The 15,000-nt window shown below is 41.2% G+C and overlaps 1 protein-coding gene across 1 annotated transcript in view; it reads right to left on the bottom strand.

Moving 5' to 3' along the window:
* The window catches only part of otud5a (OTU deubiquitinase 5a), a 53,614-nt gene that overhangs the window by 7,082 nt on the left and 31,532 nt on the right, over nt 1-15,000 (bottom strand). Inside the window, exons 3-7 of the mRNA XM_039800001.1 lie at nt 8,632-8,696; nt 7,258-7,414; nt 3,879-4,027; nt 3,554-3,557; nt 1-7 (exon numbers count right to left, since the gene is read on the bottom strand). The exon at nt 1-7 is cut by the window's left edge and continues 178 nt beyond it. Coding sequence (XP_039655935.1) covers nt 1-7; nt 3,554-3,557; nt 3,879-4,027; nt 7,258-7,414; nt 8,632-8,696 — 382 coding nt within the window. The remainder of the gene's footprint in view (nt 8-3,553; nt 3,558-3,878; nt 4,028-7,257; nt 7,415-8,631; nt 8,697-15,000) is intronic.

Genomic DNA, 15,000 nt, shown 5'->3' with positions numbered 1-15,000 from the left:
CGCTCGACTGAGGGATCGAGCGTCGAGGCGGGCGAACGGGGAAATCCTCTGTCAGTTAATACAAGTACCAGCCCAAACACACACGCACACATGCACACGCGCCAAGCAATTTGGGGCAGACCTGAAGGTCTTTGCCCAAACCCAACGGGTTCGGCCTAAGTTATTTTTTCCAAACGGAGACATTTCCAGATTCATTTGATTTAAAACAGGGACAATGCACAAGTTAACATTCACCTTGTATAAGAACAAGGAGAGATGCATTGTGCCAGGTTATAGCACAAGTGCTATTTTTTCCGCCTGTAGTCCCTTAACAGGTCATTAACACAATAGAAAATGCCATGCAAGTGAAATACAAAACATTAAAATATACAATTTTACAACAACAATTGTTGTGGATTTGTACACCTAATGAGATGTGTGGGGAGAGTATTCCACTGACTTATGGCCACAAAAGAAAAGGATGATTTCCCAAATGAAGTTTTGCGATTGGGAATATTGCACTCTCTTCTAGTGGCTGACCGAGTAGCTCTTTTTTTTTTTTTCCTGAGTTGAGCGTAATAAATGTTTTTAGAGGAGGAGCGACAGCATTATGAATGAGTTTAAAAAGTAAGCAAACATTCGAATGCATTATAAAAATTTTCAAAATTTTAAATATTATACTATTTCCCTTCGTTTACACGCAAACAGAGAATTCTCCTCTGAAACAGAGTCTTTCTAAAAAAACTCGGGCCAGAGTGGAGATTTTGGAAATCTTCATTTGCACGTTTGCACGTAAACTGAGACAAACGGAGGTTTAGACCATTGACAGTATATAAGAATTAGGGGTGGGAATCACCAGAGGCCTCGCGATACGATATCATCACGATACTTATGTCACGATACGATATTATTGCGATTTTAAACATATTGCAATATTCTGCGATATATTGCAATGTATTTACCTTTTTTCCAACTTCAGATTTTTCCCAATTTCAAATGATGTCCCCAAAGGCCAATTTTGTCAACATCTGTTTTATCTAAAAAGATAAATTTCTCTGTCTGTTCATCTCACTTAAATTGTATTGCTGCAAAATGATTGTCAAGCAGACAGACTGACCAACACATATATAATAAAAGATCCATACTTGGCGTCTGTGTATCGATACAGTACTGCTACGAAAAATATCGCGATACTACGCTGTATCGATTTTCCCCCCACTCCTAATAAGAATGGACCAGCAGACCCCGTGTCTCTGTACGAGACCAGTGGAGGATGTCAGAAGTCTCTTTCCCGGTGCTGGCTGAGCGTTACTGAGCAGCCTCCAACTGAGCTTGAAGACGTAGATGTGCCGTGAGCAACCTGTCTGAAAGTGTGAAGTCTTCTGGTAGCTGTGCCGAGAGAAATCTCAATCATTCCCAATCTTACAGAGACGGAGAGCGTAGGTATATGTAAGGAGATAACATAGACACAGGCTAATTACTGATCACTAACATGCTAGTTAACATTAGTCATTAAACCTAAACAGATAATGGAAGTCCAAACTGCCTGTGAGCTTCTCCTGTACTATACGGTAATTCCTCTACTGTTCCTCTACAGCCGCCCCTACGTGCAGATGAATGGCACCCACCGGCCCTCCCGTTCCAGTTTCGGGGACGTAGAGAGGGTGGGTGAAATCGAAACGATATTGAGCGACGGGAAGGAACTTTGGCGCCGCGAGTGGAAAGTCTCACCGCTTCACTCGGCTCACATGCTGTATTGTTCATATTGAACGGAGTTCATAATATAAATGTTCCAATACCGATACCAGTATCGGTATTGGAACATTTCTATCGGTATCGGCTCAGATACTGCCTAAAAACGCTGGTATCGGTATCGGGAAGTACTGGAGTTTATACACCGATCTGATACCACGTAATAAAGCCTTAAAGAAAATCATCGTTAAAGTAACTGACTGGGGCATTCATTGTTTCTGTTTGTTCATGTATGTAGTATACAGCTGTTATACATCATATCACATCCATACAGAGATAGTAGTATACAGCTGTTATACATCATATCACATCCATACAGAGATAGTAGTATACAGCTGTTAAATCATAATAAAATATATGACACACTGGTATCAGATCGGTACTCGGTATCGGCCGATACGCAAGTTCAGGTATCGGAATCGGGAAGCAAAAAATGGTATCGGGCCATCTCTAGTTCATGATAAACAGAAGGATGGAGAGTTTTGATCAAAGTATCTTCAATCAGCAGCCAAACCCCTGTACTACGGCTAAGCCTAAAAACTTAAAGCCACTGAGGGGCTGCTATACAGACTAGAAACTAACAGTCTATGGCTAGTAAACTCTTCTACCGGACACAACGCTCAGTAGCCTCCTGTTGACATCACTGACTCCAATAGTCATCGTTGCGTTTTGATGGACATTCGAATGAACGTGCAAGAATCCAAGTGTCCATCAAAAGGTCCCATTGCATTAAAATGTCACTTTATGAGGTTTTTTAACATTAATATGAGTTCCCCCAGCCTGCCTATGGTCCCCCAGTGGCTAGAAATGGTGATAGGTGTAAACCACCCCTGGGTATCCTGCTCTGCCTTTGAGAAAATGAAAGCTCAGATGGACCAATCAGGAATCTTCTCCTTATGAGGTCATAAGGAGGAAGGTTACCTCCCCTTTCTCTGCTTTGCCCGCCCAGAGAATTTGGCCAACCCATGAGAGAGAGAGACATCATGGCTTTCAAACGAGCAAAGTGGCAGTTGGTCAAGACCACACCCCTCCACCTTGCCCCCCTCTCCTCCTCAATAGCTACAGACACAGAAATGGCACATCCTAAGGAAAGCTCATTGTAGGACTGGCTCTAGTGGCTGTAATTCTGCACCGAGGCTGAATTTCGGGAAAGAGACTTTCGCGAAAGACTGCTGCTTTGTCTCTGTCTCTTGTAGCTAATGTGACTGAGGGGTAAGAAACGTATTTTATAGCGACTTTTTGCTCAAATAAATGTATTTATCCGGTATTACTGTCGGTACGTGATCTGTGCTGCCTGCACGATCCGATACGCGCATAAATACGTAGTAGAAAACATGACGCTGTCCCCGACACCATTTCTATCACGCGTTGGAACACTTGACGGCCAGGGGGCACTACTGGCGCCATATTATTGTAGGCTACATTTCATGTTATTCATTGTGCAGTTAACAGCGGGTGTGTTTCATAAAGATATTTTTAATTAAAGTACTTATTGTCACTGATCCAAAACCTCTTATCGATGGCCACATTGTTATTTTTGGGACGATGTAGTGTGGGAGATGTCGTGATGTTTTTAAATGTAGCTTACGCTACGCATTACGAGATGTTTACGTGGTTGCCAATCCAAAATAATAAAGGAGTTGTTACATGGTACACCATTTTGGTTCCATGTGGAATGAAGTCTGAGTTTATAGTCAATTTTACTTGTATTGGACTAAACTTCTATTACTATTATAATCCTTTTATCTTTTTAGGTGTGACATTGTACGATCTGTGCAGGGACAGCAGATGTAAAATGGCCTTTTGGCTAATTCTGGCACACTGTACTTTTTTTATTATGTATTATTAGTGTGCATTGTCCCGGTTAAATAAACCCGAAATAAATAAATAGTCTTTGTCACTGCAAGCCTTCGGTTTCCTCCACACTCCCCTTTGCGATTCATTGCTATACGGTATCAGGCCAGTCGGTACCCACAACTACCGTTAGTTGTTGTCCATAACGAGTGACCTAGACGAGTTAGAAAAGTTATTTACTAACGTGAATTGCGATATTTTACCTTTCATATAAAGTCAGGTACATGCCTGAATGTACCTGGCTTTATATGGCTGAAAGAAATATAATATTTTAAAAAGTCTGGTGTTGGTACCCCTGGTTTGAAGGCGGGCAGTCCCAGTCCGACCCCGATCGTGGCTTTGTTGGGGTTCACCACCGAGTTGTAGTGGATGTTGCGGTGGTAGCTCACTCTGATTGGCTCGTCGTTGTTCTGGTGGATGCCGTGGAACGTGTTGATTGGCTCTGTGAAGGAAGGAAGGAAGGAGGAGGAGTCGGTGGGATGTTTAGTTCAGTCATTCTAAAACTTACAATATTCTATACAACGGTAATGCCTTTCTTGCATTAAATTAAACACAACAAACAAAAAAAACAAGATAAAATTAAAAGATGTCACTGCCCGATATGAGTCGCGCGTACGTCACTTTGCGACAAGTAGCCTCCAAGATGCTAACGGCTTTTTGAGCTAACGCACAGTCTGTGAGCTAACGTTAGCAATCAAACAATCATAGATAGCTACAACGTTTCTGAAATGACTGCTGCTGCTGGCTACAAGTTAGCGATCAGACACTACAGAGGCTGTCACTTGAATGGCATTTTGAGCTAACGTTAGCACTCAATCATAGAGAGCTACAACGTTTTTGAAATGACTACCATCTTCTGTTATTGTATGTAAAGAGAAAAGTTTATTATTTTAGGGATTTCACAAATTTCAGTAAGACACGTTATGCAGTAAACCGTTTAAATCTGAACATGCGCGACTCACATCGGGCAGTGACAACGTACAAGAAACCAAACAGGAATAAAGAGGTGTAGGCTGAAGCCTTAAAAAGGTCCACTGTGTAGGAATTTCAATTCAATTCAATTCAAATCACTTTAATCATCCCCAGGGGGCAATTCAATGGCACAAAGAGCAGCACATTCCCACATATACAGTACATCATCAATACAATAATACATAAATAGCAATAAAAAAGGGAGGAAGAAAGGAAATGGAATGAATGCATCAGTTATCAATCTACGGAATGCAGTGCAATCCAAGATTTGGAAGGTGTGTGTGTGTGTGTGTGTGTGTGTGTGTGTGTGTGTGTGTGTGTGTGTGTGTGTGTGTGTGTGTGTGTGTGTGTGTGTGTGTGTGTGTGGGGGTGGGGGCTGGGAGTTCAGGAGTTGGACAGCCCTGGAGACAAAGGTCACCTTCCTCCTCTGGGTCTTACAGCTTTGACAACGAAGTCTTCGCCTTGAAGGGAGCCACTCAAACATTATAAACATAACGTGTGATGATCTCGAAGGATCTTACAGGCAGTCTTCAGTGTCTTTCTCCCGTCTAGCGGTGAAAATTGTATTTTGCATTCAAACTGAATAGCGCTCTCTAGCGCCTCGCTTTCAAATATCTTGAATGACAATTTTAAACAATTTTAAATTATTACCTTTGGGAAGGAGGTATAGGGTCTTGATGTGCAGGTCTAATAGACTAAAAAAACTCCTTTGTTCCTACTGCAATCAAGGCGCTAAATAGAAATGAAATCCTGTGAACTGCCTTCTTGTGCTATTTTTTAAACTTATTTTATTTGTTTTAACGGATGCTGTATTGTGTGAATGATCTATTGTGTTTTATGTTTTTCGATCACGCGTTTTATGTACTTTGATCATGTTGCTTTGCATGACTAGACTATGCACGGTGTCCAAGACAAATTTCCCAGTGATGGGACTAATAAAGTATAAAGTCAAGTAAAGTAAATGCGTGTTGCAGCTACGGCAGCCGTTATGCACCAAGAAGCTACGACAACATGTCTTCCAATTTTCGCTTTTTGTGGCGACGATGATTCCTTCTCCCGTGGCTCGGCATCAGACGAGCTCCTCTCACTGATCTCCTTCTCCGTCTCGGCTGGTTTCAGTCACGTGACGCTGGCTCTGAACCAAAACGCGTTGTGGATTAGCTAGACAGGTCGGCTAGTGCTCCATGTCGCTCTCAGCCATTAGAGTTTCTCATAATGGTGGAACGACGTGGAAGCCTCCTTGGACTTGCCCGTCCAATGTAAACACAGATAAGAAATTCAGATCATTGGCAGAGGTCATTTTACACCACCGAGGACATATTTATGAATGAAGACATTGATTTTAGCTGATAAAATACTTAAAACACTACACAGTGCACCTTTAAGTCAAGTTCAGATCAAAGATTTCTGGACGAGATGAGTGTAAACTCGCAGCTACTTGCTACGAGTCGGTCTGCAGCGTTCTGCAAGCTGCCAGTTCCAACCAATGAGACGAGAGTGTGCATCATCTCCATAGCAACAACTCTTTGTACTTCCGTTCTAACTTCAGACTTTCAGGCTTTTTTTTGTAGCTGGATAAGTCATTTGTAGCATCTTAAAATATGAATGATAGTGACAGTGAGATGCTTTCTACAGCTGCGTTTCTAGTAGAGATGAAACGGAGAGAACAAGGTTTTATTTTCTCTGATTTGTAGCTTCTCTATTGGCTGTCAAAACAGGCAAGGGTGTAACTTCGGGTTCAACATTTTCGTCACCTTTTTGTCACCTTTTTCGTCGCCTTTTTGTCACCTTTTGGGCGCATTTGTCACCTTTTGTTGCCTTTTTGGCGCCTTTTCGTCACCTTTAGACGTTGAGCCTCTGTCTAAAACTCTGCCGTTCCCACCAGCTGACAGTTTGTAACCTAGAAATAAAATGGATTCTGCATAATTTTATTTCTACAGTTTGTGCTGACTCGACCAGCTGACTTCCCGATTGGCGATTGAAACCGGCAAGGGTGTAACTTTGGGTCCAACATTTTCGCTTTTTGTGCCAAATTGGTCACCTTTTCGTGGCATTCTGTTGTCACATTTTGTCGCCTTTTTGTCACCTTTTGTGTCACCTTTTTGGTCGCTTTTTTGTCACCTTTTAAATTACGCCTTTAGGTCACCTTTTGTTGCCGTTTCGTCACCTTTTTGGTCACCTTTTGCGCCTTTTCGGTCCCCTTTACGTTGACCTCTGTCCAAAACTCTCCGTTCCACCAGCTGACAGTTTGTAACCTAGAAATAAAATGGATTCTGCATAATTTTATTTCTACAGTTTGTGCTGACTCGACCAGCTGACTTCCCGATTGGCGATTGAACCGGCAAGGGTGTAACTTTGGGTCCAACATTTTCGTCACCTTTTTGTCACCTTTTGTTGCCGTTTTCGTCGCCTTTTTCGTTGCTTTTTTGGCACATTTGTTGCCTTTTTGTCACCTTTTTCGCCACTGTTTTGTCGCCCTTTTGACGCCTTTTCGTCCCCTTTAGACGTTGAGCCTCCGTCTAAAACTCTGCCGTTCCCACCAGCTGACAGTTTTTAACAGAAATAAAATAGATTCTGGATCATTTTATTTCCACAGTTTGTAGCTGACTTTTCTATTGGCTGTTGAAACAGGTGAGGTCCCATACATAGTAATGGAGGAATGATGTGATTGGCTGTTGCCGACAGGTGACCTGGAGCTACCTGTGCTGTACTGGTACACCTCCACCGGTCTGTTGTACATCTCGGCCATCGCCTGCATCTCGATGTGGTTGCCGTGGCAGTTGTTTTTCCTCTTCCTGTTGATGTATGTGGTGAAGTCCTCTGTCACGTAGTTGGAGAAATAGTCTGCGTTCTTCATCTGGAAGGGGGGAGAAAAAAAACTTTATCGACACAGACAGACAGACAGGAGGAAGAGACGTTAAACAGGGTACCCTCAGGATTCTCGGAGTGACATTTAAGACCTTTTTAATATCACCCAGAATGAAATTTAATGCCAACTTCACGGCCATATGATGGAAAATCAGTGTGGCAATAAGAGCTCTCATGCTATGAAACTAAAAGTACAAAATAAAGAACATTTAAACGCTACCGACATAAAACAATTATCCATGACGTTACGGCATTTATTTAATCCTACAAAAGGACAAGAGGACATTTAAGTCCCTTGAAAAACTACATGTAATGCTTTTAAAAAGGTCCCATTACATGCTGCTCTTTGGATGCTTTTATATAGGCCTTAGTGGTCCCCTAATACTGGATCTGAAGTCTCTTTTATATAGACCTTAGTGGTCCCCTAATACTGGATCTGAAGTCTCTTTTATATAGGCCTTAGTGGTCCCCTAATACTGTATCTGAAGTCTCTTTTATATAGACCTTAGTGGTCCCCTAATACTGTATCTGAAGTCTCTTTTATATAGACCTTAGTGGTCCCCTAATACTGTATCTGAAGTCTCTTTTATATAGACCTTAGTGGTCCCCTAATACTGTATCTGAAGTCTCTTTTATATAGACCTTAGTGGTCCCCTAATACTGTATCTGAAGTCTCTTCTATATAGACCTTAGTGGTCCCCTAATACTGTATCTGAAGTCTCTTTTATATAGACCTTAGTGGTCCACTAATACTGTATCTGAAGTCTCTTTTATAAGACCTTAGGGGTCCCCTAATACTGTATCTGAAGTCTCTTTTATATAGACCTTAGTGGTCCCCTAATACTGTATCTGAAGTCTCTTTTATATAGACCTTAGTGGTCCCCTAATACTGTATCTGAAGTCTCTTTTATATAGACCTTAGTGGTCCCCTAATACTGTATCTGAAGTCTCTTTTATATAGACCTTAGTGGTCCCCTAATACTGTATCTGAAGTCTCTTTTATATAGACCTTAGTGGTCCTGCCCTTTCATTTTCTCAAAGGCAGAGCAGGATACCCAGGGCTCGGTTTACACCTATCACCATTTCTAGCCACTGGGGGACCATAGGCAGGCTGGGGGAACTCATATTAATGTAAAAAAAAAAAGTGTCATGCCATGGAACCTTTAAGGGCTTATTTTTATTATTTTGTTTTTGGTAGGCACTCACCAGATAGTCCATACAGTGTTTCCGGACCACTTCGTGCATGTCCTGATCCCCGTACACCTGATCCGCTGAGGGACAGAGACACAGTTTGGGTTAGATGTCCGAATTAAAAACACAAAAATCAGAAAACAAACTCTTTTCATCAGATCTGATGAAGCTGACTTCACATTAAAAAGGTTGCCCGATGGTCCGGCGCACGCAGAACGCCGCGTGTCGGGCACGTACATAGAAACGACCCACCAGTAGCACCGAGTAGCTCAGCTGGTAGAGCGAGCGCCCATATATAGAGGCTCAGTCCTAGACAAAGCGTCCGCGGGTTCGGTTCCGACATGCAGCCCTTTGCTGCATGTCTTTCCCCCTCTCGCTCCCCTTTCAAGTTTTGTGTGTGCACATTGTTTAACACACATGCAAACACACGCACGCATGCACACACACACACACACACACACACACACGGGAGAAAGATTAACAACTGAGCAAATGTCAGGGTTTCCCAGAGTGTACTGCCGGCCTGGTGGCCCACCGTTTGCATGTTCGGTGTGTGCAGAGCCACCTGGACCCCTTTTTGTAATGTATTTTAAGATGTGTATTAAACTAAAATTACCCTGAGTAAACTCTGTGAACCTGATTTCCAAGGATTCACACCTCTTAACAGAGTAAAGACGTTACACACAAACCACAAACACACACACACACACACACACACACACACGTATGCAAATGAGCATCACTTTGGCTCGATTTCCAGCAAGTCACATGGTCTTTCACCACCGCAATTCTCAGAACCTCCCCGACAACTTCCTTTTTCTCATCAGCAGGGTGTGTGTGTTTCTCTGTGTGTGTCTCTGTGTGTGTGTTTGTGTCTGTGTGTGTGTGTGTGTGTGTGTGTCTCTATGTATATGTGTGTGTGTGTGTGTGTGTGTGTGTGTGTCTGTGTGTGTCTCTATGTATATGTGTGTGTGTGTGTGTGTGTGTGTGTCTCTATGTATATGTGTGTGTGTGTGTGTGTGTGTCAAGTCAGTTAGTTGCAGTGTTGTGCAATCTGCTGTGCTTTTGTTTCCTCCATCAAAGCAACTTGTGAACTATTGCTTTAAAAAGGTGTTATACAAATAAAGTTATTCAATATGCACAATACAAGAGGAGCTGCCTTATCCTCAAAAGGAGCCCAGGCTGGGAGGGTCCTTATGTTTTGTCTCGGTAAAAGTTTCTACTTCTGCTGACGATTTGCATTTTCAAATCGTCCCTCGACACACCAGTCAATCTTTCCATTGTCCTTATTTCTTGTGCGACATCAAAAACATTCGATTACTGAGCAGCAGCAGGTGTCAGAAACACAGAGGGAATCTCCCAACACATCCCCCAGTCAGAGAGATTTTGTGTGTGTGTGTGTGTGTGTGTGTGTGTGTGTGTGTGTGTGTGTGTGTGTGTGTGTGTGTGTGTGTGTGTGTGTGTGTGATCCTCCTCCAGTTCTGTGTTTTTTTTTTTAACGGGGTGAGTTCATGTCACAGGCGGTACGTAAATGACAATAATTCGGCATGGTTCTGCTTCTTATTGAATTATTTCAAATTGAATTTTATTTATAGTATCAAATCATAACAAGAGTTATCTCGAGACACTTTACAGATAGAGTAGGTCTAGACCACACTCTATAAATTCCAAAACCCCAACAATTACAGTAATTTATTTAAGAAATAAAAAAATATTAAAAAGGTCCCATATTGTTAAAAGGGAGATGTCCACGTCTTTGTCTGTTATAGAGTGGGTCGAGGAGCTTTATGAATACTATCCACGCAGAAATGCACCCAGCCTTCAGAAACTGTGGCTTCAAACGAGCAGTCACGATTTCTGTACGGTTGTGATGTCACAACTATACTTGCAGTATGCAGTATGCATCTGCATACTGTAGGTACTGCGTACTGCATTCGTCTGTAGTATGTACTACGTACTGCAGTAGTATGTAGAAAGTAGGGCGTACTGCATTCGTCTGTAGTATGTACTACGTACTGCAGTAGTATGTAGAAAGTAGGGCGTACTGCATTCGTCTGTAGTATGTACTACGTACTGCAGTAGTATGTAGAAAGTAGGGCGTACTGCATTCGTCTGTAGTATGTACTACGTACTGCAGTAGTATGTAGAAAGGAGGCGTATTGCGTTACGTCTGTAGTATGTATACTACTGCAGTAGTGTATGTAGAAAGAGGGCTGCATTCGTCTGTAGTATGTAATACGTACTGCAGTAGTATGTGAGAAAGGTAACGATGACTGCATTCGTCTGTAGTATGTACTACGTACTGCAGTAGTATGTAGAAAGCGGGGCGTACTGCATTCGTTGTAGTATGTACACGTACTGCAGTAGTATGTAGAAGAGGGGTACTGCATTCGTCTGTAGTATGTACTACGTACTGCAGTAGTATGTAGAAAGTAGGCGTGCATCGCATTTGTTCGTAGTATGTACTACGTACTGCAGTAGTATGTAGAAAGTACTACGTACTGCATTCGTCTGTAGTATGTACTACGTACTGCAGTAGTATGTAGAAAGTACTACGTACTGCATTCGTCTGTAGTATGTACTACGTACTGCAGTAGTATGTAGAAAGTACTACGTACTGCATTCGTCTGTAGTATGTACTACGTACTGCAGTAGTATGTAGAAAGTACTACGTACTGCATTCGTCTGTAGTATGTACTACGTACTGCAGTAGTATGTAGAAAGTACTACGTACTGCATTCGTCTGTAGTATGTACTACGTACTGCAGTAGTATGTAGAAAGTACTTACGTACTTACGTCGGTCTAGTATGTACTCACGCTGCAGTAGTATGTAGAAAGTACTACGTACTGCATTCGTCTGTAGTATGTACTACGTACTGCAGTAGTATGTAGAAAGTACTACGTACTGCATTCGTCTGTAGAAGCGATTTCGATAAACGGCCTGTGTGTCTCAATGAGATGACCTGTATGAATACAGGTTAAATACTGGTAGAAAGCGCGGTTACAGTCATTCCCCGGCTGCGATGACGGTACAGATACTCCGAGATCGGGGATGCAGAAGTCCCAGAAACGCTGACCAATCAGAGCAGACTGGGCATTTTCAAGAGGTGGTCTTAAAGAGACAGGCGTTTCAGACAAATGGGAACAAATAAAGTGTTTTTTTGAACAGTAAAACATGTAAACATGTCCTAATACAGTCTTTTTCAAACAGTTTGTTGTGCCAAGGCCCAGCAACGTTTGGCCCCTTACCCTCTGGGGACTGCTTATGTCATTTTTTCTTCTTTTTTTTTCGGGGAAAAGAAAGAATATTTATTCATTATATGAAACATTTATTAATTATTTATAGATGTGCAGAGGTTAGAGAAGCACTCCAGTAGTGGCCCAAAGTTTCCAAGTATCTGCCCCCACCCCGGTGAGACGGCACAAACAACCTGGCCCAAAGGTTATGTCTCCAGATTTCGTGAGGAGAGATATGATGTGGAGGTCTGGGGGTCTTCCACCACGAAATGTTGAGCATTCTGGTGAATTTGTTTCAACCGACTGTCACTCTTCGAAGTAGGGCTGGGCAATATATGGATATTATATCGATATCGTGATATGAGACTAGATATCGTCTTAGATTTTGGATATCCTAATATCGTGATATGAGACTAGATATAGTCTTAGATTTTGGATGTCCTAATATCGTGATATGAGACTAGATATAGTCTTAGATTTTGGATATAGTCTTAGATTTTGGATATCCTAATATCGTGATATGAGACCAGATATAGTCTTAGATTTTGGATATCCTAATATCGTGATATGAGACCAGATATAGTCTTAGATTTTGGATATCCTAATATCGTGATATGAGACTAGATATAGTCTTAGATTTTGGATATCTAATATCGTGATATGAGACTAGATATAGTCTTAGATTTTGGATATTCTAATATCGTGATATGAGACTAGATATAGTCTTAGATTTTGGATATCCTAATATCGTGATATGAGACCAGATATCGTCTTAGATTTTGGATATCCTAATATCGTGATATGAGACCAGATATAGTCTTAGATTTTGGATATCCTAATATCGTGATATGAGACCAGATATAGTCTTAGATTTTGGATATCCTAATATCGTGATATGAGACCAGATATAGTCTTAGATTTTGGATATCCTAATATCGTGATATGAGACTAGATATAGTCTTAGATTTTGGATATCCTAATATCGTGATATGAGACTAGATATAGTCTTAGATTTTGGATATCCTAATATCGTGATATGAGACTAGATATAGTCTTAGATTTTGGATATCCTAATATTGTGATATGAGACCAGATATAGTCTTAGATTTTGGATATCCTAATATCGTGATATGACATAAGTGTCTTTTCCTGGTTTTAAAGGCTGCGTTACAGTAAAGCAGGGGTCACCAACAGGTAGCCCCCCAGGGACCACATGAGGAGCCCTCAGGCCTGTTCTAAAAATGAAAATTGAATATTGATATTATCTGTTTCCCACCTTGTTAAGTCATTGTTGATAATTATTGTGAGAAATCATTAACATGATCAGTGTCTTCACATAGATGAGTATAATTAATCATTAATAATCATATATAACTAAAGGCAAACTGAGCACATTTGTTATTTCAGAAGAGTGTATCAAACTGGTAGCCCTTCGGATGACTCAGTACCCAGGAAGTAGCTCTCAGTTTAGAAAAGGTTGGTGACCCCTGCAGTAAAGTGATGTTTTTTCTGAACTAACCAGACTGTTGTAGCTGTTCTATTATTTGCCTTTTTCCCACTTAGTCATTATGTCCACATTACTGATGATTATTGATCTAAAATCTAAGTGTGAAGATATTTTGTTAAAGCACCAACTGTCAACCCTAGAATATGGATATCGAGGTATTTGGTCAAGAATATCGTGATATCTGATTTTTCTCCATATCGCCCAGCCCTACTGCCAAGGCCGGTGCAGTTAATGCAATTTATGGCGTTTCTCCATCACATGGTACCTTCTCGCCTCTACTCGCCTTTTGGGTTTTTTTCTGCCTCCAGCTTCTTTAGAAAATAAATGTGTCTTCTGTCAAACAGCCACACACCGAGAATCAGAAACACACCTTCCACGTCCTGTGTGTTTGTGTGTGTGGAGTGTTTATGTGTATTTGTTGTGTTGTTATTTTTGTTGTTTTTGTGTGTGTATTTTATATTTGTGTGTTTGTTTTTTATTGTGTGTATTGTGTGTGTTTGTGTTAGTGTGTGTTTGTGTGTGTGTGTGTTGTGTGTATATGTGTGTGTGTGTGTGTGTGTGTGTTTGTGTGTGTGTGTGTGTGTGTGTGTGTGTGTGTGTGTGTGTGTATGTATGTGTGTATGTATTGTGTGTATATGTGTGTGTTGTGTGTGTGTGTATGTATGTATGTGTGTGTATATGTCTGTGTGTGTGTGTGTGTATATGTGTGTGTGTGTGTTGTGTGTGTATATTGTGTGTGTGTGTGTGTGTGTGTGTGTGTATATGTGTGTGTGTGTGTGTATATGTGTGTGTGTGTGTGTGTCGGTGTGTGTGTGTGTGTGTGTGTGTGTGTGTGTGTGTATATATATATATGTGTGTGTGTGTGTGTGTGTGTGTGTGTGTGTGTGTGTGTGTGTGTGTGTGTGTGTATGTGTGTGTGTGTGTGTGTGTGTGTGTCGCATTAGGTCACGGCAACTTCCTGCGGTACTAAATCTGCAATGGAAAATTCTAAGTTTATTTAATTAGGACAACGCACATTAATCAACATTTCTGTAAATGCGCCAGTGTTAGCCAGGCGGCTAACTCAACTGTAGTCCTAGTTGTATGCATGTCTTTATGGTGGGCAGAAACCGGAGCGCCCGGAGGAAACCCACGCAAACACGGGGAGAACACGCAAACTGACCTGGCTACTTTGAGGAATCTAAAATATAAGACATGTTTTCAGTTATTTCACACTTTTATGTTAAGTACATAATTCCATATGTGAATGAGAATCTACAATGTAAATAGTCATGAAAATAAAAAGGAAACACATTGAATGAGAAGGTGTGTCCAAACTTTTGGCCTGTACTGTAATATATATATATAAATAATATAACATAATAATAATGTTAAATAATCCTTATAATGATTTTTTATTCCATAATCAAGCCGCGCTACTCTCAGCGCCTGATTACAACAGGCTGGATACGTTTCTCGAAGTCGCTCTTGTTTTAAAATTGTATACGTTTAACATTTTACTTTTAATGTTTTTTTTTAAGTTTGGTAACAAGATGACAGCAGAGCTTTTGACCTTTTACACTCTGACCGTGTTGAATATTGCTTAGGGGTGCACCGATCCGATATTAAGATCGGATATCGGCCCCCGATGTGGACAAAA

The sequence above is a fragment of the Perca fluviatilis genome, chromosome 5 (assembly GCF_010015445.1).
Source record: "Perca fluviatilis chromosome 5, GENO_Pfluv_1.0, whole genome shotgun sequence".
In the NCBI taxonomy this organism is placed as follows: Eukaryota; Metazoa; Chordata; class Actinopteri; order Perciformes; family Percidae; genus Perca; species Perca fluviatilis.
This window is presented reverse-complemented; position numbering and strand designations above follow the sequence as displayed.